Here is a 27089-nt window from a genome sequence, read left to right on the forward strand (position 1 = left end):
CCAAACATCGAAAGATTTGATGAAAAACTATGCTCAATTGAAAGCAGCCTTCAGTAATGGTACAACTTTTAATTAAGGAAACAGGTGGCTGGAGAGACGACATGAAGTTTTTCTTCCACCTTACTCGTGTTTTCCGCCATTTCACTGAGAAGAATGAGATTCCTTTTATAGATTTTAAGCAGATCCCAAACATTTGCAATGCACGCTGGAACTCTCGTGCCATTCTAGCTCTAGCAGGTTGCGTAAAATCTGTTTATTCATTTCTTATTCATGGGCTGATCATTGGTTCAGTAGTCAATTGTTCCGCTCTGAAGATTTCGTATTCCCTGCCTTTACCCCTTGGCGAACAATGCCAAATCTTTTCCACTAATAAAATAGTTGTTTTAAAATATTAAAACAACAACAATGGGATTAAGCCAGACTATTTTGAAAAAACAAGATTTCGCAGAACTATCTGCAGCTACCCAAAAGCTCTAAAATGCTTGAGTACTCATTGGAAAAAAGATGAATCTCCAATCAACATTGCCCGAAGCAACCAGTGTTGTGAGCGCGCGATCAAAGATATGCAAGACTTATACAACTTCTGCCGTAAGAAGGACAACCTCCCACTGAGATTCATCCTCTCCAATGACAATGTGAATATTTAACTTTCTTTTGTGTTTTATGATCCTTGCTATGTTGGTATATTTATTTTAGTTATTATTTACTTTATTATTTATATATTTTTTACATCTACTTATAGTGACTCCAAAAAATGTCAAAAATGCATAAATAAAAATATTCAAATGATTTTGTGCGTGAGGTTTTTTTATCCAATCACGTTAAAATTAAGATTTTATGTAATCTTACGTAAAAGTTCATCTCAATATGATACAGGAATATGAGGTTGTAAAAAAGTCATAACCCTATTGTATATATTTGCCTCCACCAAGCGAATGCGAAGAAAAACAAAGATTTGAAATGTCAATATTCATAAACAGAGGCGAAAAATTTTTTTTCGCCGTGACGAAATGTTTTTGAGACGAATTTCTTTACTGTCAATTAAGGTAGATACATACAACACATTTTCCGAGGAAAAGTTGTTAACGTAGTTATTTTTGTTTGTGCTCATCCAGAGGGATATTACATTCTTTAATAATGCAAGGCTATAATATTAACTCAACCAACTCCGACGGACGAACGGCATTACATGTAATGGTAGCTCGTAATCGCTTTGAATGTGTTCTTACCTTACTGAATGACGACGCTGATATCGATGTGGTAGATAAGGATGGAAAGACTGCATTGCATATTGCTATTGAACAGAAACTAGTTAACATTGTACAATGTTTAGTTGTATTCGGATGTGATATAAACAAAAAGAATAAGGATGGAGTTACACCTCGACATATGGTAGGTAGTGATGCAACCGGAGCCAAAACGGATGAGATTCTCTATATTTTACATTCGGTGGGAGCGAAAAGGTGAGTGTAGTGTATTTCTATATATTTCATACACATGGCAACACTGATTCTATGTTATGATTTTTCTATTTCAACAATGTATCTTTTGTACTAATAAAAGCTCTGTTCCTTTACGTTCAAGAATCTTCAACTTTTACGACTTGTTACTCGAAATGCGTTCCTTTACTTCAGACACAATACAATTAATATTGGTGTATTTTATAACTTTTGCTACTTTTGCCGGTTTTACCATTTTCAAAAGTAAAGGAACAAACCAAAAATATTGGAACATAACATTATGTTATACCTCCAGCGCCATCTGCCGATGTATAATAGCAATGGAAATGTCCCATCTTGTTATGTTTTATGTCTTTGCTAATAACTATTCGCTACATTTTAAGTAACTGCCATTTTGCTTACTAGTTATTTGGTGTGTTCCAGAACTGTAAGAATCCACTATTTTTTACAAGATTTTTCGAAAACATAAAGGAAAAGATGTTATCGTAGTAAAAACAAGTACATTCTTGCAGGTTCTGGAACTGGCATACCAACTTGTTCACTTCGATTTCAATTATCAAACACATCAAACGTTCTACTCCATTTTTATAATCATCAATTTATCTTTGTCCTTACACAGCAAAAATGACGTGATTTCATGCCATCTTTTGCATTGGTTCAAACGAAGTCGTGAATGATCGGACTGCACTCTTTGGAATTATAAAAATTCCATGTCTGTTCGAAATCTGAGAGAATGAAATCAATCAAATCTCGCTGCTCGAAATTTGAACAAAAAGTGCGAAAAGAAAAGGAACAAGAATCTGAAAAGAAAGAAGTAACGACTTCTGTAGTGCGATTCTCTAACTCATTTTTCAAGTAACCGACAAATGTCGGTAAAAATAAAACGCAAAATTATGAATGAAAAGTTCAAATAAAAGTTGACAACACTGTTGCTACCGGTAGAACTTTACGACTACTTTCTTTTGGTCGCTAACTTATCGAAAAATATCCTTAATTACCGAATTTATAAGCATTTTAATTTTACCGATTTTTGTCGGTAACTCAAAAAATGTGTTAGAGAATCGCACTACTGGAAAGAAAATGTTATAACATAAAAAAAATTAATAACGCATAAATTATATTTTCCTGAAAAAGTCCCTCCTTGTCTTTCATTACATTTGATTCTCTAGAGATCCCTAAAAAGCAAGTCGATTTGTAGATCCCTACGTAGCGATATCAGTTCTTCCCGAAATGAAAGAGTATAAGTTTCCATTATTTTATACAATTGAAAGTAATTCACGAACAAGAAATTCGTAAAAGGAGTGCAGTTGGATTCCATGTCGAAATCTGAAATGGTGTTAGAAAAATAATACAAAAAAAAAGTTTACAAAATCAAAAGGCGGAGAGCGGAGGAAGTAAACTCTTTGCGGTACAGCGACGGTGAAAAATTGCAATTTTTATATAATTTTTTGCTTATAAATTGGTTGTAAATATTTCATGTATGTATTTATTTGAATTAATAAAGAGTTTTGTTTGTCATAAAAATCATATTAAAATACAGCATTTTTCATTTTCCAAACAAGACATGAAAATTTCATGCCAAAGCATTGGTGAAATTGACATGTCAAAACATTGGTCAAATCATTGGTGAAAATGACATGTCAATGCATTGGTTAAAATGGCATGCCAAAGTATTGGTGAAAATGACATGTCAAAACATTGGTGAAAATGACATGTCAAAGCATTGGTGAAAATGACATGTCAACGCATTGGTTAAAATGACATGCTTAGGAAACAAAAAAGAACGTCATCTTTTGGGGGTCACGCTCATATAAAATTCATGAGTGAAAATGACAAAAAGATGACATGCCTGATCAGTTGCACCCATGATTCACTTGCACTCATGATTTGTCATCGAACATTTTGCTGGGTAGTTATTTATTAAATAAAACAGTATTTATTTAAACCATGGATAGGCAATTTGCGCTTACTGAGAGCAAGTGAGCATACACTTCAATGCATTTTACATTGAAGTTTTCGCTCACTTGCTCTCAGTAAGAGCACATTGCCTGACCTGGATTTAAACATTAGTAAATGCGTGCTCATGTTCAATCTAAATACACAACAAAGACGAGGATAAACTCAGGTGCAAAGAGTTCTAAATAAGATTTTGTTCAAAAAATCAATTTTTCTAATTCGATAAACGCATAACCTAAAATGGATGCAACTCAATTGGCGCAACAACTGGATGCCATTACAACAATGGCAACAGCAAAGAACAACCAGCAACACCTCCATCATCAACATCTAGTCATATTAGCTTTGTTCCTTTACGTTAAAAATTTACCACTTTTACCACTTTTAACTCGGAAAGCGTTCCTCAACCCCAAAAAGTAGTAAAACATGAAGCAAAATTTAAGAGAGAGCATGCCAAAATGGTTTTCTCTTTTACTACTTTCTCCTCCACAAATTACGTGGTGTATAAACTGGAAAATCTGTCAAACTGCTGATTTGACAATTTTAGGCAAAAGAAAAAAGAAAACAATGCGCATTGTCAAAGCAAAATAAAAAATAAAATAAGTATAAAAATTTAAACAATGAAATCAAAAATAAACAGTGACATTTTTGTTGTTATTTGTTGTTATTTTTTTAAGCAGCCATGTTTGTTTTTTGACGTCGCTACAAGATCTACTGTTTTTCCGTTCCTTTACTTTTGTGCAAAATTTTTTACGTGAGAGCAATTTTGGCAGTTTTCTCTTTTACTACTTTTACTATTTTAAAAAGCTTTGTTCCTTTAATTTTTAATGGTAAAAGTGATAAAAGAGAAAAATGTCAAAATTGCTCTCTCATGAACAGTTTTACCAGTAAAGGAACGGAAAATGGTAGATCTATAGTGCGATTCTCTAACTAATTTTTTGAGTTACCGGAAAAATCGGTAAAATTAATACGCAAAATTATGAATGAAAAGTTCAAATAAAAGTTGACAGCACTCTTGATATCGGTAGAACTTTGCGACTGATTACCGAAATTATAAGCATTATAATTTTACCGACAATTTTCGGTAACTCACAAAATAAGTTAGAGAATCGCACTACTGTAGTGGGATTCTCTAGGGCATTTTTTGGTTACCGACAAAAATCGGTCACATTAAAAAGCAAAAATAATGATGAAAACTTCAAATAAAAGTTGACATCACCGTTGCTATCGGTGGAAGTTTGCGAGTACTTTTTATTGGTCGCTAGCTTACCGAACAATATCGTTAATTACCGAAATTATAAGCATTTTAAATTTAACGATTTTTGTCGATACCCAAAAAATGCGTTAGAGAATCCCACTACTGGTAGCAATGTCAAAAAGAAACATAAAAATTCAAATTTCTTTTTTTATTTCACAGTTTTTAATGTTGTTTTGTCAGCGTTCGCCCTTTCTTCTGTTTGTGTTCACTGATCAGTTCTACCATTTTTAACTGAAGAAATGTGTCTGGTAGCCTGTGGTAGAAGAGAAAGGCATTTTTGCTCTCTCTCTCTCTCCTCTCTCACTCTCTTAAAAATGGCTTCCAGTTTTACCACTTTTTGGGGTTAAGAAACGCTTTGAAGGTTAAAAATAGTAAAAAATGGTAACCTCAGGTAAGTAAAGGAACACAACTAAAGGAACAAAGCTGCAAATCTATGCAGAATAAAATAAACAAATAAAAGTTAGCAGTGCCGTCTATGTGGAAAAAGTGGTCTCGTACAACAAGTATGGCGAAGATCAAACAAAAGAAATCAAAAGGAAAACAAATCAAGAACACACAAAGGCACATGCGAGTTAGGATCGAATTCGGTCCTAAAGTAGAAAGAAACATCCTAGTTCGGATGCGAGTTCGGTCCGAACTCTGACCGAAAGTCATAGGGCGTGGTTGACGTGTTCTCTCCGAATTCGGTCCGAAGTCTGATGAACTATCGTATGAATTTCTTATTTATTTACCAGCATTCGACCAGAATTTGTTTTTATTATTAAAAATGTTGAAACTACACAGTTAATTCATGAAAAATTAAAATCCTTGCATATAAATGATTGTTTATATTATCTAATGCTAGGTTTACATTTACAAAATCCACTCGATTTCAACTGTCAATTCAATTGATCAAACGTCAAATTTCCAACAACAACATTTCCAACGCTTTTGTTATAAAATTACCGAATTACAAATTAAATGTAGGTTCACGAACTAGAAATTCTTAAAGGAGTGCTGTTGGAGTCCATGTTGAAATCTGAACTGGTGATGAGAAGATAATAGAAAAGCTTTTGTAAGATGAAACAAAATCAGTGGCTGAGAGTGGACGAAGTAAACTCTGTTGCGGTGCAGCGGCGGTGATTAAATTGAAATTTTGGGTGTAAACTTTATGCTGATAAATTAGTTCTAGTTATTTCATGAATTAGTTTGAATTAATAAAGAGTTTGGTTTGTCATGAAAATCATATTTCAATACAGAATTTTCCAAACAAGACATGAAAATGTCATGCCAAAGGGTTGGTGAAAATGACATGTCAAAGCATTGGTCAAACTGACATGCTTAGGATCCGACAATGAATGTCATCTTAAGATCCGAAAATGAATGTCATCTTATGGTGGTCACGCTCATATAAAATTCATGAGTGAAAATGCTAAAAATATGACATGCCAGAGCACTTGCACCCATGATTCAATAGCATCCTTGGCATCGAACATTTTTCTGGGTAGTCATTCATTTGCATTCAAGGAAAACAAAATAAAGTCAAAAATTGAAGTAAAAAAGTTGGCTCATTTGAATAGAACCCCCCTTTAAAACATACAGAAAGATTTTATTAGAATATCGATGCATATTCACTCTATATTGAAAGCGAAGTACTTTCAGTAATATTCAGTAAAAGTATATCCCTCCTGATTAAGGATACATCCGTATATCCTGCTTTGGCAAGGATTCTTTAAATAATCAGGTGTAATGCCCAACAAAGCTTGCCTTTTTCTTTTAACAAGTCGTATATTTTACGCATAAGTCTTTCCCATACATTTTAGAGAATATTTACCACTGTATAATATGGCAGCCCCACAAGGAAATTTTCACTCGGGATTTTCATCACGATTTTATAAACTTTTGTACACTTCGAGTCACCAAAACTTAAAATTTTGAAAAGACCATATTATACAGTGGTAAATATTCTCTAAAATGTATGGGAATGACTTGAAAACTTAAACTGACTTAAAAACTTCATATCTTGTAAAATTCGGAAAAATGTAGGTTGAAAAAATTTTGCAAGTGTGTTCTATTCAAGTGATCAGCAGTGTATGTACATATATGAAAAAACACATGTCTTCACATGCAAAAGTTGATGCACATAAAAGTATTATAAAAACTAAAATTTGGCAATTTACATATATAAAACATATGACTTTTCATGGAATAGTGTTGAAGTTTGACGAAGAAAATCTTTACTTTCATTAACTTCATAAAAATAAACAAATATGTATACAACCGTTCACTATGAATGATCTTCAAACACTATCATGACAAAAAATAAACCAAATTAGTTCTCCGATACATAAATTAAAATTCGAGCACTCAATTTTTCGTTTGTGCTTTATCCACTAATGGGCAGAAATGCTCTGCCTCACACACAAAAGTGTAAAAAATACATGAGTCTCTCGCAATTTGCCCATCAGTGGCTTTATCACACATTTACAATTTGTCCATAATATGCGAGCGCAATATGTACAATTCCTTTCTCTCCGCTTATTTACACTGAATTTTGCCAAAGCAGCACAAGAGAAATAGAAAAAAATCCCTTCAGAGAGAGAGATGATGGAAGAAGTTTGTCAGACTAGTCGGACAGAGTTCGGACCGAAGTCGGTCAGTCGCGCCTGAAAAAACTTCCGAATTTGAGCAGACGCAACGGACGTCCGACATTGTGTTTGCTGGGAATACATACTATCAACAAATCGAAATCAATCACCTTCGAACTATCAATTCATATTCGACAATTCAAATCAACATCAATCAACACTTCAAATATCATGTCATGTTCACACGAGCGTTTCAATCACGTTGTTCGCCTGTCGAACGACGTACTCGAATTAACCCGTTTCCACGACACCATTCGCAATTAACAGAAACATAAACAAAATTTCCTTCATTTTTGTTTCCTTGTTTTCACGAAAATTTGAACCGAAAACACATAAAATATACATTAAATGAATAGGAAAAGCAATAGACTTTCCTTCAAATGTATCTTCTATATTTTACTACACACATTTCATTCATTTTTTCCATAAATTCTGAATAATTTTGTATTTTCAATATATTTTTATATGTTTTCAAAATTAAATAGAGAGAGACATGTCAAAACAATATTTGTGTATACAGACTTTCAGTTATTTGTTTCCTTTTTGTTTCTGATTTTGTTGGCGATTTTGAACTAATGGACAAGAAATGTGTGTGGAATTAAGAAGGAACCACAACCATCTTCCTTCTGCATCTGTATAAAATGTTTAGTTCATTATACTTCATTCATCTTTTTCCTTTTTTCTAAAAATTTTTGCGTTCAACAAATTTTTCAATTTTGAATTTAGACATGTCATAATTAATATTTTCGATAAATTCTCTCATTTGTTAGGGATGGGACATGCTTATTCGTCGTTCAGAGAGTATTTCTAATCGAACAACGTAGAAAAATCGTCGTTCGTTCATAGAATTTTGTGTGGGGAAATAAGTAATTTAATCGTAGTTATGGGTCGAACAACAAATAGAGAACGACCGTGGAAGCGGGCTATCAATAATTTTCAAAATATTCAAATAATAAATAATGGTTTGTTTCCGAACTTTTTAATAGTAAAACTCGAAAACGAGAGAAAGAGAAAAAATTTGTTGTCACACAAAAGTTTTTTCAAAAAGTTCGGGAACGCAAAAGTGGAAAACACGTCAAAAAAGCTGGAACAAATGTCAAAGTCGGCGTACCAGCCAATCAGACGCCGGCATCCATGTTACTATTTTTTACACGCTCAAATTTGTCGAGTAAACAGTTTTTAACGAGAGCGTCATTCAGCGCCATTTTTGTTTAATGAGAAGTGAACATTTTACAACTTTTTTTTGTACGGGAACGGGTTTTCTGGTAAAATGTGTAAAAGTCGTAAAAATTGTAAAAACTTTTTAGTTCTGGAACAAAGCTTAAGCCTGGGAGAAATAGTGCAAATTCCTGAGTGCAAATGAAAGTCTACGGCATTTAGAAAAAGGCGAAAAACTCCATACACACAAAACAAACTTTTCAAAAAAAAAAAAAAAAGAAATCATTCAATTCAACAAATCGAAATCATCGTCAATCTGTTGCGACGAATCAAACATCGATCATCAATTCCACAAATGAAAATCATCAACTTTTTTCAAAATGTTTTGTGAAGTGTCATCCCTCTCCTGATGGACCAAGTCCTTATTAAGCCTAGGAGACTGTAGTGTATTTCAATATATTTCATACACATGGCAACACTGATTCTATTTATGATTTTTCTATTCTATCAATTATCTTTACTATTCGCTACATTTGAACTAATTGCCATTATGCTTACTAGTTATTAACTTGTTCAATTCGATTTCAACTATCAAACACATCAAACGTTCGAATACATTTTTATAATCATCAATTTAACTTTTTTGTTAGTTATTTATTAAATAAATCATTATTTATTTAAACCAATGAACGTAAACAAACAAAACGATTCCCGTACCAATACTCAAAGCCACAAACTTTTCAGTTTCTCTGAATCGTTTCATTCGCACAACCAAAACAAAGCCACAAACTTTTCAATGTAAAAAGATGAAAACAGTACGATTGCTCAAATGTACTTCGGCTATGCTTTGCCGAGTTGTTTCATTCACCAAAGAATTATTGGTAAACGTTTGCTGTGCGAAATGATGAATGACACACACACAACCCTATAAGCTAACATACGCATTCTACGGTTGATGTTTTTCATGTTCAACCCCGGGGTTGGGCCAAACGTTTTTTTAATTATTCACATGTGTTTCGTACTATTTGGTTTTCTATCTGTTGTTGTGGAGTTGAGAACTTTTGGCTTTTCGTTTTGTTCGCACTCACGAATGTAAACAAACCGAAACTAAACAGCGAGCTCGGCCAACGTGGGTTATGTTTCGTTTTGTACTGTTCCAATGGAAAATACGAAATGAAACCATTGGAAATGTTTTCTTAAGTATTTTTACGTACGCTGATTTAAACATTAGTACACGCTTGCTCATTTTCAATCTAAATACACAACAGTGAGTACATAATTTGGTGGCTTGGTCATTGTATTTAGAATACATTTTTTTATACATATACCAATTTTAGATGTACTGATCCTAAAAGTCAATGTCCACCTGGCTGCCATCCTACAGGAACATATAATGGCATACAACCAGAGGTCCCTGAATCTGTAGAGAAACGTGAACATATTGAAAATATGTTAGCGGCGACTAGTCGAACGTCTGCTATTGGATATTTTGCAAATGTTGCAAATGATTTCCTCAACGATATGCAAGAGTAACGACTATAAGAGCTCTTTTAAATTTTGCAATAAATGCTTATATAACATTTTTATAGGCCACCTGTTGTGGTAAATACCGAAAAAGTTGTAAAAGGACAAAGTATAATGGATGCGTTGCTGGCAACGTTTAAAGTGAATTCTGATTCAAAGAAAGGAAAGTATCTAAATTTAAAATAAATAATCAAAATAGGTTTTATTTTCATTAATTTTCAATCCAGGTACTCCAACTGGCAGTACGGATAATGTAAACTCAATTGAGGGCGAAGATGCGACTTCCATGAAAGACTCGCCCGATGTTACCTCTTCGAATATGTCATTACATTCGCCCATATCACATCAGAAGGGAGAAAAACCTTATGGCCGCGGACGCCTATTATGTTTAGATGGGGGTGGTATACGTGGTTTGGTACTTGTACAAATTCTCCTGGAAATTGAGAAAATTTCCCAAACACCTATTGTACATTTGTTTGATTGGATTGCTGGAACCAGTACAGGAGGTATATTGGCATTGGGTCTTGGTTGTGGCAAGACAATGCGTCAATGTATGGGCTTATATATGCGCATGAAGGAACAGTGTTTTGTTGGATCCCGACCATATCCCAGTGAAATTTTTGAATCAATCTTGAAGGATAATTTGGGTGAATTTACCGTAATGACAGATATAAAACATCCTAAAGTCATGGTTACAGGTGTAATGGCCGATCGCAAACCTGTGGATCTACATTTATTCCGCAGTTATCAATCTGCCAGTGATATTTTGGGCATAGTCACACCCATAAGTAAGTTGTAATAAATGTTTAACATCAAATCACGATGTATGATTATATAATTTTGATATTACAGCAAATCGTCGCATTCCACCACCAGATCCCAAAGATCAACTTGTGTGGAGGGCGGCCCGTGCTACTGGTGCAGCTCCATCGTATTTTAGGTATGTATTGTGAAAAATAATACTCAGGATATTCACTTTATACACCAAAATAAAGTCTTTTCCTTACCGGTTTAAAATTAAGATTTCCACATTCAGAGAGCTTATAATGGTAGGGCAAACTAGGTAAAGTAAATACTACAAAAAATACAACTCAACAACAACCACATACAGCCCAATTATGAATGTCAACACCCCGTGAGTTTTCTCACTTTTACCTTTAAGCTGAAACCGCAGAAAGATAAAACTCACGGGGAGTTTACATTCATAATCAGCCTGATAGAAAATTGTTTTTGTTTGTAATGTTAGTGTCATCGGTATATGTAAACAAAAGAAGGAAATGCCTATAAATTATTGGAATTTAAAAAACTAATCATTTCCCTCGGAATTTTCCACACGGAAAATAATTTTAAAAATTCAATATTTTAAAACTTTGAAAACTACTAGAATCACTTAATTATGGAATATTCTCGCCGAATTAACAAAAATATTTTCTTTTTGAAGCATTGTGGCGTTTTTTTATTGGGATAGCGTTTGCAATTTTGTTTTTTTCAAAATAGTCTGGGTTAATCCCATTGTTGTTGTTTTAATATTTTAAAACAACTATTTTATTAGTGGAAAAGATTTGGCATTGTTCGTCAAGGGGTAAGGCAGGGAATACTATAGTTTCGATCCACGCCACTGGATCTCATCAGTTCCCTTGTTTCTTGTTTGTGGATATTCTCCACCGAAGTTATTTTTCAATAACTTCTTCAACAAGAAACTTTTTATACCCAAACATCAATCGTCAGCTCGAAGTATAAAGGTAAGCAAAGAAAAAAGTTCAATGAGAAGTTTTTCCTTGGCAACCTCATACAACTCCGACGAAAGTGTCTGCGAAAACAATTCAAACCTCTTCCACTTGTGTGTGTCGTCGAATTTCGACAAATGCACACACCAAAATTTGTTTGGTCTGCTTTACAGCATTTTCTTTTTGGACATAAATATGGAAATAAAAAATTCTGAAATTTGGGAAAGGGAACAAATTCCGCACTTAATTTTTATTTTTGATTCCCCTGAATATTTTTTTTTACATTTCATTAAATATTTTGAAATATATCAATGAAAATTTGTTACATTTTCAATTTGAATGTTTCCATATTATTTCACTAAATGGATAATTTCTCGCAGAAGGTAGAATTCTTGCAAAAATGTTTTGGATCCCTGGAAATTCATTGAAAGAGGAGAAGCTGTTTCAGTCTTTTGTTTTTTAAATCAAAAGGTTCATGTTCATTAGGGCTTTATTTTTTCAATTTTAACAAAATACCCATGGTAGAACAATATAAGGTAACAGCAATACCCAGCTGACTGAACTGGGCTGTAACTTAAGTTTCAAATTTAATACGACATTTAAAATATTTACTCTTTTTTCGATGTACATTAGGAATATATATTTCATCATTCCGAAAAAAAACTATTTCCCATAAAGGCTTCTTCATATCAATGACATGTAACCTCCTTCAAGTCCGAATGACGTGCCGCACACTAAAACACCGCTTATAGAGGCGGCAAAACATTTGTTAATATGTGTGATATTTTGTTAAATTAAAAAAAAAATAAAGCCCTAATAAGCATATGCTTCTTTGATTTCAAAAACAAAAGATTGAAACAGCTTCTCTTTTTATACCCTCAGCCTTTAGGCTAAGGAGGGTATATACACTTTGATACGATGAAAATGTGCCTCATCGAAATAATGGTTTTAGACCCCAAGTATGTTTGGACGAAATGTGTTTCAGACAATTTGGAGTCGATCTAGCCATGTCCGTCCGTCTGTCTGTCTGTCTGTCCTGCTGGCTGGAGCGCACGATAACTCTCGAACGGATGAACGGATTCGGTTCAAATTTTGGCTTCCGTAATATTTTGCCCAAACTTAGTTTAAGTTCGAATATGAGCTACATCGGTCCACTCCTTCCGGTACCTCCCCCTCAAAAGTTCGAAAATGTTCGGAAAGATTGTGCGCACGATAACTGTTAAAGGGAGTGACCGATTTGGTCTATACTTTGTATAGCGTAAACTTTCTACCAGAGGAATATGAGGTTTTAATATGGTCTCAATATGTCCACTCCTTCGGGTACCTCCCACACAAAATTTCGGAAAAGTTCAGTTTAGGGCCATCTCTCGAATCGCTTTGATTTTTGTTTTAGCAACTTGCATTCACTGCCCTCCATACGACGGTACAAGTTTCATCAGGAGCAAGTCCATACTTCCTGAGAAAATAGCCTGAAAGTTGCCAAAAACCCCTATGACACCGTGTGAGGTGGTTGGAGCGCAAGATAACTCTCGAACGGATGAACGGATTCGGTTCAAATTTTGGCTTCCGTAATATTTTGCCCAAACTTAGTTTAAGTTCGAAGATGAGCTACATCGGTCCAGTCCTTCCGGTACCTCCCCCACAAAAGTTCGAAAATGTTCGGAAAGTTTGTGCGCACGATAACTGTTAAAGGGAGTGACCGATTTGGTCTATACTTTGTATAGCGTAAACTTTCTACCAGAGGAATATGAGGTTTTAATATGGTCTCAATAGGTCCACTCCTTCGGGTACCTCCCACACAAAATTTCGGAAAAATTCAGTTTAGGGCCATCTCTCGAATCGCTTTGATTTTTGTTTTAGCAACTTGTATTCACTGCCCTCCATACGACGGTACAAGTTTCATCAGGGGCAAGTCCATACTTCCTGAGAAAATAGCCTGAAAGTTGCCAAAAACCCCTATGACACCGTGTGAGGTGGTTGGAGCGCAAGATAACTCTCGAACGGATGAACGGATTCGGTTCAAATTTTGGCTTCCGTAATATTTTGCTCAAACTTAGTTTAAGTTCGAAGATGAGCTGCATCGGTCCACTCCTTCAGGTACCTCCCCCACAAAAATTCAAAAATGTTCGGAAAAATTGTTCGTACGGTAACTCTTGAAGGGAGTGGCCGAATTGGTCTACACTTTACACATCCTAATATATCTACCAAATATAGATCAGGTTCAAATACATATTTGTCCACTCCATCCGGTACCTCCCACACAAAATTTCGGATAAGTTCACTTTAAGACCTAATACCGAATCACTTTGATTTTTGTTGAATCAACTTGCTTTCGCTGCCTCAATTACGATGGTAAAAGTTTTTTAGGGGCAAGTCCATGCTTCTTGAGCAAACAGCCCGAAGAGTGTAAAAACCCCCTATCGCACCATATGTTGTGCCTGGAGATCCACTTCCATAACGGTCAATGTTGATCCATTCCTTTTAGTATCTCCTCCGCAAAACTTTTGATCTTTAATCCTAATTAACATTTTTGTCGGTTCAAACGCCCAACATTTTTAAAACCCCCTAAATACAGACGTATTTTGGGAAAAAATTGTTTCAATATACACAAGCTGAGGGTATATCTCTGTCGGCAAAGCCGACTGATACTTTTTTACTTGTTCAATGAATTTCCAGCGATTCCAAACATTTTTGCAAGAATTATACTATCTGTGAGAAATTATGCATTTAGTGGAATAATTTGGAAACATTCAAATTGAAAATGTAACGAATTTTCATTCATGTTTTCCAAAATATTCAATCAAATGTAAAAAATATTACTTTTTGATTTCCAATAATTTATAAACATTTCCTTATTTTGTTTACATATACCGTTGACACTAATTTTGCTAACAAAGGCAAATTTCACTGTGGTTGTTGTTGAGTTGTATTTGTTGTAGTATTTCCTTTACCTTATTTGTTCTACCATGCAAAATACCACACATAATAACAAATGTTGTACCGCCTGTGTAAGTGGTGTTTTTGTGAGCGGCACGTCGTTCGGGCTCGGATGAGGTGAAATGTCCTTGATATGAAGCAGTATTTATGGGAAATAGGTTTTTTCGGAATCATATATTTTTTCCTCAAAAATATATATCCTAATATACATGGAAAATAGAAACAAATATATAAAATATCGTGCGGAATTTGACACTAACCAAGGCATATGATACGTTATTTCAAAATTTTCTTTATGTTGTTAGGGAGATTCCCAGCAAAAAATTTTGGAATTTGTGCAATTGGAGTTATGATTTCACAATATCTTTCGATATAGTCCAACAGAGTTATGGAAAATGCACTCCGTAACATACATTTTAAAAGCAGTTGTTGTAGAGATCACTACAGAAAAAACCAGTTTGTTGATCCCTACACATTTCTTCAAAAGACAAAGAAGAGTGTATACATTTCGGAGAATTTGCTATAAAATAAAGAAATAAAAACTGAAGTTGCGAACATTCACGAGACGGAAATTGTTAATGGGGTCAAGTGCAGTTGGAGTCCATGTGGAAAGCTGAACTAGTAAAGGGAAGTCAACATAAAAAACCTTTAGTATGATGAAGCAAAATCAGATGCGCTTGGATTAATTGGAGAACGGAGAAAGTAAACTCAAATGTGATTGAATTTAATGGAAACTTTTTTAATATGTAGGTGTTTAATAAAGTTCTCTGTATTCTTGTTTTACACAAATAATAAATGCATTTTATTTTTTCTGGGATATTTCGCAATAGCTTGCATTTTTACTGCATCTTTGGATTGATTAAAAACACAATCCGAAGAGTGCCTTTAAATCAGGGGCGAGCTTCTTTGCTTAGATCGTATAGTGAGGGCGCCCACTGAGTTGTTTTTGCATTTGCTTCGCTCTCTCACGTACAGTGTAAATGAATGAAAACAAACAAAAACATAATGTGGTTGTTGCTTTTTTGACTCATACGTTCATACATGTCTTCGCTTTGGTTGTATTTCTGTGGTCGTCGCTGCTTTAAATTCAATCCAAAATACTACATAAAAACTTGTGATTTGGATCGAAAACGGAGTGCATCCTAGCTGTGTGTTGTGGAAGCAAAATGGAGTGCATCCTAGCTGCGCGCTCTCTTGTAAAATTCATAAGTGAATTCATAGGAAAAGATGTACTCCAACAGCAAATGTGCTGTACACTTGTAGTGATTCAACTGCATCCGCAGATACAAACTTTTTGCTTGGATTACAACAAAATAATTTCTTTTTAAAGGGATTTGACACTTCATACTCGAACAGCTGCACAGTGGTCGAAATCTCTGATCTAGCGGCGCGAAATTAATAACTTGCAAACGAATGTAGATATGTTTCTGAAATTTTACACAAACGTAGTATGTGTCCGTGAATAACAATGGACTAAATATGAACAACATCGGCTAATATTTTGGTATAGGACCCATATAACGGTAACGGTATTTTGAGGATTTAAGCAATCCTTTCCATCCAAATTAGTTGCAATTTGGTATTTAGGGTTTCTAGTGGTCACTTAATTTTTCCACAACATTTGGTTATAGGCCCCTTTTTAGGTACCTCCCGATTTTCAGTATTTTTGGGGATTTAAGTTCCCAAAAATTGATATTGCACCCATATAACGGTACCTCCCAATATTTGGTATTTTGAGGATTTTGTCCACAGTTTAAGACCAAATAAGCTGAATGTTGACATTGGAGGTTCTCTTCTCCACCAAAAATTGTGAACATAGGTCAACGTTTTAATAAAGCCCCCATATAACTATACCGCTCGATTTTTGATGTTTTGAGGATTTAAGCTACATTTTCCACGCATTTATCAGGAAGATTTGCGGCTATTTGCAGGCAAAAGTTGATTATTCGGAATCTATGAAGTACAATTTAATTGATCCAAAAAGAATTGGACTGGACATTAGAGAACTTTTGTAGTTACGCTCCATTTAACAAAAGTATATTACACTAAAAATCGGATGTAGTAAAGTTTCTTGCATTGGATAGTGAATAGCTGAGAGAATATTTACAACAACAACAAAGTAAAAACAAAATATTAGTCACCAGAGTGTCTGTAATGTAATGCTGAGCAAAATCGAGAGAGAGGCAAATTTAAGGGAGAATTTATATTTAATTTTTCTTGATGTGTCATTCCTTATTTCAATATTTTTTAAACATTAATGTTGTGTAAAATCGTCCACAATGCAAATTATTAAAAAATATAAATAAAAAATTTCACAAACTTTTAATTGTTTATGGTTCACAAAAAACTAAGAGTACGTTTCCACAATTTGCTTATGTGCTAGCACACAGGCGTGCTCACCCCTGCGCCGCTAGATCAGTGGTTTTGACCAGTGTGAGCTGGTGTGATACCACTACCTTGGTAATTGTGCCATGACACTAACATTACAGTCCAGTTCAGTCAACTAGGTAACTATTGCTGTTACCTTATATTAGGTCTGTACGATAACCCAAAATCTTGTACAAATTCGTAAAAATTTTTACTGAATGCTGTTCGATAACAAAATTATCCAGCAAAAGTTTGGAGAGTTCTGTGACTGAGAACTTGCAAATTTTTGCTGGGAAAATTTGTCCCGTAAAAATTTGTAAGTTCGGCCAGCTGACTTTTAATCAGCTATTCAATATAAACAACTTGAAATGTTAACATTTTTAACAAAGAAGATTTCACAATTTCACATTTTTTAGATTTTAGAGCGTTGTGGTTAGTATTTCTGCTTTAAGTAAGTCAAATGTAATTTTAAAATGTATGTTTTTGTTCCATTTAGTTTAAAATATCAAACGAAACAAAACCAATTTTCATACATTTTCGGAAATGTTGTTCGATAACTTTCTGCAATTTTTCTTGCTTGATAGAGTAAAATTCACTGAGAGAAGTTGCTGGAACTTGCTGAGTAATTTTTACTGGGAAAGTTATCGTATTAAACTTTTTTTTTGGTTAAAATCAAAATTTTGATTTTGACAGTTCACTATTTTTTTTCTTTTTTTGTTTTTCAAAGCAGATATTTTAAAATTCCGTTTCGCTTAAAGACAAGATTAGGTCTGTCTGGTTACCCTAAAATTTGGATCAATTTGTACCAATTGTTGCTGGAAGTCGTCTGCTAACACAAAAAGTCAGCAAAAGAGAGCGATTCGAGAGAGACATTTTGTCAGTTCGTTTACAGAGAGTTTGCAAATTCTTGCTGGCCAAATTTCTTCTAGCTAGCACTAGCAACTCTTCTTCTTCCTGAAAACAATCAATCATCTGTTTTTAATTTTTCGCTGCTTTATGTTTGTGAAAATTAAAAACAATTTTATTGTGGAAATAGCAAGCCTAATTGTGTTGTTTGTTTGGAGAACAAAGTTGCAAAGTGGAAAAAATACATTTTTGGGTCATTTTCATTTTTAATTTTAATAAAATGCAACATTTTTGCTTCCTTTGGTTCCTTCATTGCTCTCATTTTCTCATGCATTCGATCGTCATTTTTTTCAAATCTTTATTATATAAATTATTTATATCATGTTTTTCTTTTACAGATCTTTTGGAAGATTTTTGGACGGTGGTCTAATAGCTAACAATCCCACCTTAGATGCTATGACTGAAATACATGAATATAACATGGCTTTACGTAGTGTTGGCCGAGAAAATGAAGTTGTGCCGGTAGGAAAGATAGATGTTTTATCTTGTAAGTTAATGTGTGACACTTCAATTTTGTTTCACTTTAAAATATGTAGGTGTCTGTTGTCGTTTCCATTGGAACCGGATTAATACCTGTAACTGAGTTAAAGGATTTTGATGTCTTTCGTCCAGAAAGTATTTGGGATACAGCTAAATTGGCATATGGGATTTCAACAATTGGTAAATACTTAATTTCTTATTATAGGGGTTTCAATATCAAATTATATTTTTTTGTTAAATAGGTACTTTGCTTGTGGATCAAGCAACAGCATCTGATGGAAGAGTCGTAGATCGTGCTCGTGCTTGGTGCAGTACAATTGGTGTTCCATATTACAGGTAGTTTCTTTATATTATTATACTATTTCGAGTTTTTAACAATTTCCAATCTATCATTTTAGGTTTAACCCCCAACTTTCCGAAGATATTGCCATGGATGAGAAGAATGATCAGAAATTAATACATATGTTGTGGTGTGCCAAGGCTTATGTCCATGCAAATCGAAATAAAATACTTGAAATGATCAATACTTTGAAGTAGCATATACGACGAATTTAAACTGCGGCGCATACATATATCGGGCTAAATAGCTGCTATTACATCGTATATGCATATATATTATAAAAAATATGGTCTATTCTAGACACACCAAACGTAATTTTATTAAACACAATTTATATGTATGTATCTCACAAATAATCTTATTTATACTGAGCGTATTTAATGGTGAGATAACAGTCTTAGGGCCATTATTACATGTGTTCTTTTACTATCTGATGGATTTAAAAAGGCAAAATAAACCAATTTTGAGGCGTTAAAAATATAATTTGTACATTGAAAGGTAATTCCAAGAAGCTCCTCCTTGAAATTCAATCGTAACTTTTAACTTTAAGTTAACCGGAACGCTATAAATCTGTTCGGTAAATCCAAACTATAACAAAAGAATACTTATAATAATGGGGCTTAATATGTATTATTATTATTCAATAAAATAAAAATATTGGATCTAGTAAGGATTTAATCATATTTAATTTCTATAACGTCCCTAGCATTTGGAAGATTGTTTTTTCAAAAATCACATTGCTGAGTCTTTTTAGAGTCCCTTTGGTGATCAAAAATTGATTAAGTCGCTTGTATGATCGGAAAGGGACTCGAAAGTGACTCCCTGTAATGATTTAAAAGAGTTCAATTTAAAATACAACAACAATTGTGTAGCAATCACAAATGAATCATTGAGGCGTTTAAAATGTGACTATTTTTTCGTTATTTATTGTCACATTTTGATCTTCATGAAGATTGAAAAATGCTTAATCAAAAAAGGGTCATGCAGGTGTTTGAAAAGTGATTATAATTATGTATCTTCTGATCATATTTTGAACAGATAGGTGATTAAAAAGTGATTGTTTTGTATTATTTTTGTTTGGTTGTAAATAATTCTCATATACACTTTTTATAAACCTTTGATATAAGATTAAGATTGAATTTATTGAGCCTTTCAAAAAATCGATAAAAATTGTACAGAGTTTTTATAATATTTAGAAATACTTAAGACTATAATGTATGGTCGAAATTTACAATATGTCTTTGTGTTCAGCACCATGCTTTAACATAAATTGAAGAAAAACAACAACAATTTAAGGATGAATAGTTATAATTGCGTGCTCCCGGGAATACATTTTTTTGAGCGTTTATAACTCAATTAAACTTATAAACTAAATTTAAAAATATATAAACTTTGATATAAATGTAACGTGTAATATTAAGTGTATAGACATACACAACACATGTTCAGGTTTTGCCAAGTGAAATGAAGAAGCAGTATACTAACCACCGCGCAACATAAAGGATAATTAAAAGACATAACAAAGCAGAGAAGACAATAAAGCAAAAGAAAGGAAAGGAACCAAAAATAATAAAAATACTCATAAATGACTCCCTAAACACTCATGAAAATGGGCAAAAATGACTCGAAACCAATGCAGAGGAAGACTCATTTGTGATTTGTTTAGAAGAGTCGCCTGATGTTACGTTTTCCTCCCGACAAAGGAGTCATTTATGATCAGAAAACGAGCTCATATTCCAGCTTTTTAATCGTGCAGTCGGATCAAAAAAGACTCGAATTTGATTAAAATTTTCAAAAAATGCTGGCAGGGATGTGATACGTGTTTTTACATATAAAAAAAAATTGTGTCATTTCGAAGTCTTACTTTCTCAACTCGTATTAAAAAAAAAAAAAAACTTTTCAGGAGAGATAAAAAACTATTAATTTTTTGATACAACGATGTTTGCATAAAAGTTTGAATGCGATTATTAGGGAATTGAGTACTTCTTGTTCCCCAATAAAATGCAATTAAGTGCACCAAGTCTCCTAATAATTGCTTTTAAATTTTTACCCTAACGCCGATGTGTCAAAAAAGACAAGTTGTATTTTTAAGATATGACGTTGAGAAGGTATACCAACGACTTGTAGTTATCATTCCTATCATGGTAGAAAAATAAAGTAATTGTAAACCTTTTCTGAGTATATCCGTTTTTTCTCAGTGTATCAAAGAAGAAAATATAAAGCCTCTTCCAGAACGAGCCTGCAAGAATCTACAAAAATTTTTACTACGATAACAATTTTCCCTTTATGTTATCGAAAAGTAATAAAAATTAGTAGATTTTTGCAGTTCTGGAACAGTCGATATTGCAAACAACATTTATTTGAATAAAACCCATCTATTAGAAAGGAGTCACCTTGGAGAATATCCCTATTCAGTTGTTTTCAATAACTTGTTGCGTATATCACTATCATACTTTATAAGTAGACATCGGATTTTGCATATTTGCATATTTTTTAATAATAGAGATACGAAGATTCTGATTGGACCAAAATTCGTTTCAACGAAATCTAAATTCAATGGCAGGGTCATATTTTGTATTTATTTTGCATATTTGCATATTTTGCATATGCACAAAATATGCAAAAAATATGCAAAATATGCAAAAAATATGCAAAATATGCAAAAAATATGCAAAATATGCAAAAAATATGCAAAATATGCAAAAAATATGCAAAATATGCAAAAAATATGCAAAATATGCAAAAAATATGCAGAATATGCAAAAAATATGCAAAATATGCAAACAGTTTTTGGCCGAAAATCGTCATAAAAGTCGTAAAATTGACAATTAAAGTTGGGAAAAATCATCAAAGTGTCCTAAATTCAAATTGTTGGCCGTTTAACGTCGCTTTTTTAGTAGATTATTATGCTATTGGAACCCCTTACCACAGTGTGGATATAAAAATATGGTTATATGTATATTGTAATACCATTTTTTATTATTAACCTATTAAAAAATATAAAATTTGTTAAATTGTCACATATTTTATTTAAAATTCAATATTTTCTTTGTCTTAATTTGTTGCATTAGTCTGGTTTTAACTCAAAGGGAAAACATCGATGTCGGATTTTTTATGCGGCACTCCCCTAAAGTGTTTAGTTTGGTTAGATTTTAAGATTGTTAAAGTTTCAGCACAATTGGAATATGTTAACACATGCCACTGGGTCCTCGTAGTTATGAAAATCTCGACTTTTTGACTATTTGACGACTTCAGCTACCCATATCTATGAAACGGTTAAAACCCGTGTCATGCATTAAATTAAATGCCATACTATTCTTAATATTTCTTGCCGAACAACAAAACACGTAAGTAATACTGAATTCAAGATAATTAAGCCAATGTCCCGAAAACGCCTTAGGGTGAAAATGGAGTCTATTGTGAAAAAACCCTTTTTACAGTGTTTAATTTAACTTGCTTTTGTGTCTGTTTAGTTCAAATCTAGTGTAGTTGACCAATCAAACTAAAACTTTGCACACTTTTCAGACTTGGGTGACAATACATGAATATGAAACCAAAACCAATATGGGTCCATTTTTTTCTTAGAGCCCCCATATAGCGGTACCACCTGATTAAAGTATTTTAAGGATTCTGGTTAAAATTGTAGGCCGAATTGGCTACAACTTGGCATTTGAGGTTCCGAATGGTACAGAAACTTCCTCACTAAAAATGTTGGACTCAGGTCAAGGTTTTGGTATAGCCCCTATATAACGGTACAACACGATTTCAGGTATTTTAAAGTTTTTATCTACATTTTCGGCCTAAATTGGCTTATATTTTGTTATGAGGTATTTTTTAATGATTAATCTCTCAAATCAAACGCTTGCATTTGAATTAAAAATTGTGGCAATATTAAACGGCCACCAGCGTTTTATTTGAGAGAATCCATCATTAAAAATTATGTTCTAGTTTTAAGTGCTTTTATAAATAAAACATTGTAACTCAATTTTTTAAATTATTTCTTATTTCTTCCCATATTATCAATTTTTGGGAATGAAAACAAGTGTCTTTTACATTTTGTTCATATTTAAATTTATTTAAGATGGGTAAAGATGACAACTTGGTGATGAACTCGACTCCTTGCTCTGCTATGTCGTTCACAACTTTCAAGTTGTTTAACATCCTTTACCCTTCCTGGTAATTGATGTTCTGCGGTCAAGTTACAGGATCTTTTTCAAGAAATTCGGAGTTAATGCTTAATCTCTTGAACAACAAGTTAGTATACCCTGTAATTACGCCTGGTAGACTTTTTCTGGAAATTTCGGCAGTTGTTCTTTTGTTATACCCCGGTTACACTTAGCCGGATTAACCCAGTGGGTTTGGATTTCAAATGTCAATTCCATAGCGCAAACGTCAAATAAATCCTCTCGAAGTGCTATTAGTTTGGTTTTCTCCATCTTCTTCTGCTTACTTTGTTAAGATTTTTTGCATTTGGCTCTATACGGTGATTTGAACTATCAGATCAGGCCAACAAGATCAGGACTAAGACACCACATATGATATATCATTTTGTTATTTCCTTTATCTGATATTTGTTTCGTATTTCAATAAATCTTCAATGCGGTTTAGGTCTTTTTTTGGGCCTAAAAAATTTCTGAATTTCGCTTTCACTATTTGTTGTATTAAACTCAATCTATTGTCTCTAATCCTTTTCAACCTATTGATTATGTTTACCCAATCCATCCAATATTATATCTACATAACCATTATCTTGTTCATTATAGGTTTTGTAAAATCAATAACCCACACTCTCATTTATAATACTCAGTTGTTGTCCTTTGATACAAAATAAATAAACAAAATAAGAAACGTTCTAGGCGCGTTAAACTGGGCTCGAAAGATGAAAACACAAAGTGCTTCTACGACCTCTTGTTCTTGGGAAGTCAACTGGGAAGTAGTTTTAAAATATTCTTGCCTACGTCGAGCTTGGATTTGTCAATCGCAGACTATTCTTATAGAAATCGCGTGAATATGTTTGTTTGATGTCCGGATGTGCTGCCAAACTTGCAGTCAAAAATCCCTCTCAACAATACTTCTTATAAATCTGTACGCAGCTACAGAAGCTCTCGACTTAACATCTGCTCAAGCTGGTAAGACCCCATTATTCTAGGCATTCGTACACTGCTAAGACTTGTTTCTCTTCTGAACTACTGTCAGTTTCAGGAACGCCCAGGAGTTGTTCTTTACCCCCATACCAGAACAGCAGCCCGTTCTTTCTGCACTGTTTTGGGAATACCTGGTAATAGTTTTCTATGCCAATGTACGCAAATAGCCTTGTTTTGGGGTATCTTCCTTGAAGTTGTTGCTAGTATTTTTCACTGTTTATTCTCCGGATTAAAGGATAAGGCTTCTAAAGATCATATATTTGTTGGGGTCCTCTCCGAGAGCTTCTACTGTAGAAAATGATACGACTAACGTTCCTATAGGACACTTTACAGGGATCCAACAGCAAAGACATTTCATGGTTAGGAGTTTTTGTTGAAGCTGCGCTTGATTATTTTCGGGACAGATGGTTCTTCAGATTCTACGAAGCGTTAAGCATCAAAAGAAGACCTAGACCTCATTGAAAATCTATTGAAATACGAAAACATTGACAGAAAAAGGAAATAAAAAATGAAAAATCACCTGTGGTATCTTAGCCCTGAACTTGTTGGCTTGGCATTGTTTGATCCGACTGTGCAAAACACCGTAAAGAGTCAAATGGCGGCAAAAATCTTAACAAAGCGAAGATGGAAACTACTCCGGAAATATTCGACCCAAACTTACAAAAGAACAACTGTTCGAAATTCATAAAAAAGTCACATTAACTCCGAGTCGAGCTCACCACAGATTACAACCAATTAATTACAAAGGACGAACAACTAAAACAATGCGTTCTCCAAGTAGTCGGCTATACCCAGATAGGCTCCATTTTCGCCCTAATCGGAACACTGGCTTTCTATCTCGAATTCAGTAATACTTACCCTTCTTTTTTTGAATATAAAATAAACAGAATGGCTTTTAATTTAATGCATAATACGGGCAAATAGCTTTAACCATTCCACAGATATGGGTCGCCGAGAGAGACGAGATTTTCATAACTTCGAGGCTCCAGTAGCACGTGTTAACTTATTCCAATGGTGCTCAATTGGCAATCTTAATCTTAAATCTATCTAAAATCTAATCTAAGTAAACAGTTTAGGCGGCACCCCCGCCTAAAAAAATTCGACATCGATTTCTTCCCTTTGAGTTAAAACCAGCCTAAAGCTACAAATTAAGACAAAGAAAATATTAAATTTACATAAAATGATTGATATTTTATCAAATTTTATATTTTTGCATAGTTTAACAATAAAAATAGTATTACAATATCATATACCCTACACCATACCGTCGTAAGAGATATCAATAACACAATAATCTGCTAAAAAATCGACGTTAAATGGCCAACAGTCTTAATTTAGGACACTTTAAAGTTTTTTTGATGCTTTTTTCCAACTTTAATTGTAAATTTTACGACTTTTTTGACGATTTTCGACCAAAAACTGTTTGCATATTTTGCATATTTTTTGCATATTCTGCATATTTTTTGCATATTTTGCATATTTTTTGCATATTTTGCATATTTTTAGCATATTTTGCATATTTTTTGCATATTTTGCATATTTTTTGCATATTTTGCATATTTTTTGGCATATTTTTTGCATATTTTTTGCATATATTTTGCATATTTTTTGCATATTTTTTGCATATTTTTGATATGACCCCAAATATCGAAAAATTGACCCTCAAAACGCCTAGATCCAAAATTTGAGTCCAATCAGATGAGAAATAAAAAACATGCAAAAATCCGATGTCTATTTATAAGGAAAGCGGGCGCAAAATTAGTATTGTGTTCTCATAGTGGCATAATAACGGCATTACATTCGATTGAGTATTTGCTAGTGAATGAAAAATTGAACTTTGAAAATCTATGTGATCTTCAAAGATGGTAAAAATCAGTCTGATCATGAATGTCAACTCCTGTGAGTTTTCTCACTCTTTCCTTTAAATTGCAACGACAGAGAGACAAAACTCACGGGGAGTTTACATTCATGATCGGCTGAATGTTTTTATTTTAAAGCAAAAACTAAAAAAAAAACAAAATTAATAATAAAACTGTAAATATTTGTTGAATTCGTTGAACAATACTTTGGATAATAATTTCGGAATGAAGTTGTGCTAGAAACATTTACGAAATTATTTATTTTCGTAAAACCTTTTGACATTAGGTGTGTTCGTTTACTCAACAATTTGTACAAGTACAGTAACTTCTTGTAATCGGCTAGGTCTTTTGCATTGTACTGTAGAGTAAACGAACAACATTCAGTAACTATTTGTACAAATTTTGAGTAAACGAACACTCATATTGTTGTAACAGATTGCTAATGCATCCACCTTAGTAAATGTATGGTTAGTGACGCGAATAGGTTTTCATAGTTCGATTTTCTATTCTTTTGTTCCTTCCCTGGCATCATAACATATGTTATTCATAAATTGCAAAGACATAAAATATAACAAGATGGGACATTTCCATTGCTACTATACATCGGCAGATGACGCTGGAGCTCTAAAGTCCAATTTACATATGCACATTAAATGATTTCGTTTTACGAAATCCTAGAAACAAATTAAGTGTATTTACATCTGTTTTTTGCGTCATTTGCTTACGCACACAATCACACATACACACGGATACAATAACACATACACACGCACACAACAATTTTAATTCCGAAAAATAAGAATTTCACAACACTAATGTTTACCAAATAACTTGACTTAATTCAAATTTAAAAAAAAAAAAATAATTTTTGCAAGTTTTTTAAACATTTATTTACACTTTTGTCATCGTTTGAGTATTTTTGTTTTTCTACAACACACACAAACAAACAAAGACATCATAAAACAGTTGCATTTTTTGGTAGTTTATGACGAAAAAGCAGGGTTGCGTATAATAGTATGGTGTTTTCGTGCGTTGTTTAGAATAAATGACGCAGCTATCGTCATTAACAGCCTGTTTCTGTATGTCGAAAGAAGAATGTGTGCGAATGAAACACGCCCTAACTCTTGTGTGTTTTTCAAATTTGTTTTTTGTTTTGAAGCAAAAGCAAAGGTAAAATTATTTCGAAAACTAAAGTTTGGGCGTGTTTCATTCGCACACATTCTTCTTTCGACATACAGAAACAGGCTGTTAATTTTGTATGGTAAATGACGCAAAATGTTGCCTGTTTTAGCAAATAAATGACGAAACATCTCTAAATGACGAAAAAGTTACTAATGTAAATTGGA

The 27089-nt window shown here is 33.5% G+C and overlaps 1 protein-coding gene across 2 annotated transcripts; it reads left to right on the top strand.

The window, feature by feature from the left end:
* The first annotated feature begins 949 nt into the window (after positions 1 to 949).
* LOC141403348 (85/88 kDa calcium-independent phospholipase A2-like) lies at positions 950 to 25904 on the top strand. 2 transcript variants are annotated; one of them, XM_073985632.1, is made up of 10 exons: positions 950 to 1046; positions 1116 to 1463; positions 9797 to 9988; positions 10049 to 10144; positions 10209 to 10771; positions 10836 to 10923; positions 18259 to 18382; positions 18457 to 18580; positions 18643 to 18736; positions 18799 to 25904. In XM_073985632.1, exons 2-10 carry the CDS (start codon positions 1138 to 1140, stop codon positions 18935 to 18937), a joined length of 1746 nt encoding a protein of 581 aa, XP_073841733.1. In that variant the 5' UTR covers positions 950 to 1046; positions 1116 to 1137; the 3' UTR covers positions 18938 to 25904. The 2 variants fall into 2 exon arrangements, with proteins under 2 accessions (XP_073841733.1, XP_073841734.1); XM_073985633.1 differs by lacking the exons at positions 950 to 1046; positions 1116 to 1463 and adding an exon at positions 2637 to 9726.
* Positions 25905 to 27089: the final 1185 nt, after the last annotated feature.

The sequence above is a fragment of the Musca autumnalis genome, unplaced genomic scaffold (genome assembly GCF_047663935.1).
Source record: "Musca autumnalis isolate F117 unplaced genomic scaffold, ASM4766393v1 scaffold_4, whole genome shotgun sequence".
Taxonomy (NCBI): domain Eukaryota; kingdom Metazoa; phylum Arthropoda; class Insecta; order Diptera; family Muscidae; genus Musca; species Musca autumnalis.

What these genes read in the sequence shown, in the direction of transcription:
- LOC141403348 (XM_073985632.1), top strand. Translation starts at nt 1,138, where the DNA reads ATGCAAGGCTATAATATTAACTCAACCAACTCCGACGGACGAACGGCA. An exon ending in GTGAATTCTGATTCAAAGAA is followed by an intron (nt 10,145 to 10,208) that starts AGGAAAGTATCT and finishes AATTTTCAATCC; the next exon opens with AGGTACTCCAACTGGCAGTA. An exon ending in GAGAAAATGAAGTTGTGCCG is followed by an intron (nt 18,383 to 18,456) that starts GTAGGAAAGATA and finishes TAAAATATGTAG; the next exon opens with GTGTCTGTTGTCGTTTCCAT.